Here is a 4,185-nt window from a genome sequence, read left to right as displayed (position 1 = left end):
ATATATAACTTTTTAATTCGACGAAACAAACCAGCAAAAAATAAGCACTACTCCACTCTAATGCGTCTAGATGTAGGTGAGAAGTTTTTCGCAAATTCTATAGCAGATAGAACAGATAGAACACATATGATTATATTCCGAAAGGTGTTTGCGTTGCACTGCACAGGTAAAATGCTCTATTTTTTTGCACGTATGATTGTACTAAGGTACTTACCCAGAGGGATTAATGATAAATAAACTATGTATCATTTTGATACATTCATGAGTGGTAGAGTTCAGATCCTATGTCACTATGCTATTTAAATGGTTCTCCTCACAGATGATAGTCACTTCGCACATTAACACACGCAGAGACGCATCACAACCTATTGAAAGCGTTACCTGACTAGAGCTGTCGTGCGTTGATGACTAGATGTGCATTTAGTGGAAGCGTATGCTCCGCTATGAAGTGAACCGGACCCGATATAATGAACGCTAGCATCGTCAATCTAATCTACACTACAGTGCTAAACATGAAAAGATATTGTATTCAATTCAATTGCCTAAAGCATATATTATTGCGGATATGAAAATAGCATCTCTATCAATTTGTGTTTACAACTAGTCCAAAAATCGAATCTCGGTTCATGTCTGTTTTAGCGGTGGCCCCGTGTTGGGTTTGGGCAAGTAAACGGGGTAGACACTCAAACTTCAGTTGGCACTGTTCCATCATCCGGCTGCTGTGCGTGTTGTCCTGGAATGGGGCTAGCTCTAAGTCCAAAGGATACGATGACAAGATCCTTGACACGGTAAAAGACAACAAACGCAAGTCTTGTAACGCTCAACGACTGCGCTATTGACAGTCCAGGCAGCCTCGTACTCTCGACCCCGTATTTAAAAACCGTTTCGGTCTGCGGGTCCCGCATAGATGTCTAGTCAATACGGAGCTCATCTATCGCATGGCGCGGCTACCCGCCCATCAATATTTGCGGTGCTTGCCCAAGAAAATCTATCGTTAGGTTTACGGACAGCTGTGAGATACGTGGCGCACTTTAGCGCGCAAAGTTGGCCATCAAGATGGGGCTTCCTTTACAAGTATGCAGATGAAGTCACTTTGGCGATGGATATTTTCATGCAGTATCATCACCTCAAAAAGTATAATGCATCATTCGCCGAACATTTCTATGGACTGGCCAGAGAGGGCAAGATTAAACTATTCAGGTATCTGTTTGCATATAGACGTATAGAAGGAACTTGAGCAATTTTGATTGATGGCTTTTAATGTACTGATATTAAGGTAGCAAATACTGCAATATCAACGTAGTTGAGAATATTAAAAGGTTCTACACATTCTGAGGTTCATCGTTTTACCTTGTCTTGAAATCACAAGCCATCTTATAATTTTTTCATGAAGTCGCACATGGGCAGATTGCTCTTCTGCCAATAATATTTCCAAATAAATTTCCTGTATGTTTGTTCCCGAGACAAAACACTTTTACAAGGCAAAGCAATCCAACATTATCCGTAGCTACCATGATAGACTAGAACACAAAGTTCAATTGCTGTGATAATTCTTTGGCCAAGAAATTCCTTCAGCTGATACATATACAACACTTTAAGTAGATCCACAATTGTTGAGTGTATGCATGGGTGCAATCACGATTTTATTAGTAGGACCTCTTCTTAGGTTTGCTCTATTTACAGAGTATTTATTTTTGAGAAACGCTTGCGATGTAAGATAGTCTAAGTTGATTCAGCTCAGAATTCGCCTGTGAACTTCATGATCATTAGTTCTGTTTTGTATTCACACCGAACTGTCGTCTTTGGATTTTGTTCATTAACAGGTGTCTGCTTCTTCTATCGATGCTTCCATATCTACGCTCGAAACTGGATCAGCTCTACCAAGATTGGAAGCTTGAAGCAGCTGATCAAGTCCAAAATGGCCACCAGCGCCTTCGTAGCTTTTATCTTCGCGTCTATCCCTATGTGCATTTTGTTCTTGAGGGTTCTTACTTTGCCTCATCGTTGTTGTTTGCTGTAGGCAAAAGTAATTATCATTCGCTACCTTCATTTCTGAGCGGCACTCCGCTGGAATACTTTAGCCGAGAACGACATCTACAGCGAGCTTCTCTGTTATCTATAAAAAGCGTGGCTTGGTATCTAGCGCCTTTTATGATCACTGGACGCGTACTGGCCCGTGCAGCAGACCATGCAACTACAGCATTGATGACAGGCGCTTTCTTGTTGCAGTTCCTTGAATGGTGGTATCAGAAAAACGACCTTAGTCCGTTACACAGGGGAACAGCTGTACCGCCCTCGCCCACTTTGGAGCAACTCGCTGAACGAGATGGTTGCTCTGGATTTGGTGGGCGACCACTTCCCAGGGGCATATGCCCTCTATGCAAGGAGCCCGTCATCAATGAGACAGTTCTTGCGACAAGCGGGTTAGCCTTTTGTTACTCATGTATCTTTAAGCATCTTCTCGAACACAACTCATGCCCGGTTACTGGCTATCCTTCCAGTGTAGAGGCGCTCATTCAGGTGTATCAGTAGGCCGGTGTTGAGTAGGCGCATCGATAGATCGACCTTAACAAAATATAAATCTCCCATGCTATTTCACACAAAGGAACTGAACCTGCACAATAATGGCAGCAGCCTTTGGTAGTTACTGAGAAAAAAAACTAGGACCAGTTATGTAGAATGTACCAAATACAAAATGTGATAACTTCTACGAACGCTCATTGGCTAACAGGCCTGATACTAACATAATCTGATATACCCTTATATAGTGTGAGATGGTTGCCGTCCTGTACCGGTAGCAATTTCTATTATAATTTCGATATTTTATTATTGCAGTAACCCCATATCTCAACTTGAATGGATGGCAAAGGTGTGATTAATAACATAAGTCCCTAGAAATCAACAGTTACAATGCTACTTGTGATGATACGGCCCAGCGCAAGCTGCGCGTCGTACTCCAATACGTGGATTATGCGTTCATTCTGTTTATCACTATGATTGAATGTCGCCTTGTCTATATGACAAAGCAAAACTGTTCGCTCCGTTTGTTCGTTAAAAAACGCGAACGCACACTGCAAATAAAAGTAGTGATAGTGCTGGTGACGTGAATGATAATAAAATGTAATATAATTCGCATATATTTGTTCATAAACAGAGTAAGGTAACTATTACGAATTAGAGCACTCGCGATGAAAGATAATGTACTGTGGAAGCAGTCGTTAGTAGCGCCTTGCATCGGAGGCCTGCAATGGTGATACCAAATCGACTGAGCTAGATAATAAAAGACTGCGTAATCATCGACGTAATAACGTTGCCTTCATTTAGCAACGAGTGTTAAATATAAAACCTCGACTTTAAATATAACACTAATCAGTAACATGCGCATAGGCACACTGTATTGTTAGCGGCGATTATCATGGCCACGATGTAGCTATTCAAGGTCAGAGTACAACTTAGACAAAGTGTGTATCCGTTCAGATTTTTTTGGCTCTTCTAATTATTATTATTCTTGCAGCACTCCAGCCATTATCGAACACCTGGTATATGAAGTCATCTTTATATACCAAGTGTTTATACCAGATACGGTTTACTGGTTAGTATACTTAGTTTAAAGATCATGCCCTTTCAAAAAGAAATTATTGCTTTATACTGCTCGCAAAAGATTAGACACCTGTTTCAAAAAAATTTCAACTCTTTAGCAGTACAATGCACTAAGGATGTACTTATTGGTGCTATTGCAAATAGGTAAGTAAACAGGCTGATAAGTTTGTCACAAAAGTGCTATTAAAAGGATACATCTATAGAATTATATAATAACAAATATAAAATGTTAGCATACTAATACTATAATTCAATACATAAAAACGCACTAGTGGTCAATATTCAATATATGAAGACTAAAAACAATGGCACATACACTTTGTTTTGTTATTATTACACCTTCATGATTTTCAAAGTTAGCCTGACCGGTCATAAATTGCTCTAATATCTAATCTAATAATTATCATCATAGTAATTCTATAGTATTGACTGCAGAATCATTTAGCTTTACACATTGTCCCAGCCTGAAGACTTCATTTTTACTGTATTTTCAGTTCATATTTCAACATGCTCCTTAATACTATGCATGCTTGGCGGACTACTGACTATTGTCAAATGATAATAAAAAAGAACAACACTGATTTT

The 4,185-nt window shown here is 39.7% G+C and overlaps 1 protein-coding gene across 1 annotated transcript; it reads left to right on the top strand.

Moving 5' to 3' along the window:
- The first annotated feature begins 461 nt into the window (after window positions 1-461).
- Window positions 462-3,308, top strand: Pex12 (peroxisomal biogenesis factor 12). The gene is made up of 2 exons (XM_022787875.2): window positions 462-1,200; window positions 1,824-3,308. The coding sequence occupies exons 1-2, from the start codon at window positions 908-910 to the stop codon at window positions 2,530-2,532; spliced, it is 1,002 nt and encodes a 333-aa protein (XP_022643610.1). The 5' UTR covers window positions 462-907; the 3' UTR covers window positions 2,533-3,308.
- Window positions 3,309-4,185: the final 877 nt, after the last annotated feature.

This window comes from Varroa destructor, unplaced genomic scaffold (assembly GCF_002443255.2).
Source record: "Varroa destructor unplaced genomic scaffold, Vdes_3.0 BEIS01000001.1, whole genome shotgun sequence".
Taxonomy (NCBI): Eukaryota; Metazoa; Arthropoda; class Arachnida; order Mesostigmata; family Varroidae; genus Varroa; species Varroa destructor.
The sequence above is the reverse complement of the archived record's forward strand: the minus strand, read 5'-3'. Positions and strand labels throughout refer to the sequence as shown.

Bases quoted from the DNA above. Each gene is read 5' to 3' on its own strand.
- Pex12 (XM_022787875.2), top strand. From the start codon at position 908: ATGTCTAGTCAATACGGAGCTCATCTATCGCATGGCGCGGCTACCCGC. The intron at 1,201-1,823 runs GTATCTGTTTGC...GTTCATTAACAG, and splicing joins GGCAAGATTAAACTATTCAG to GTGTCTGCTTCTTCTATCGA.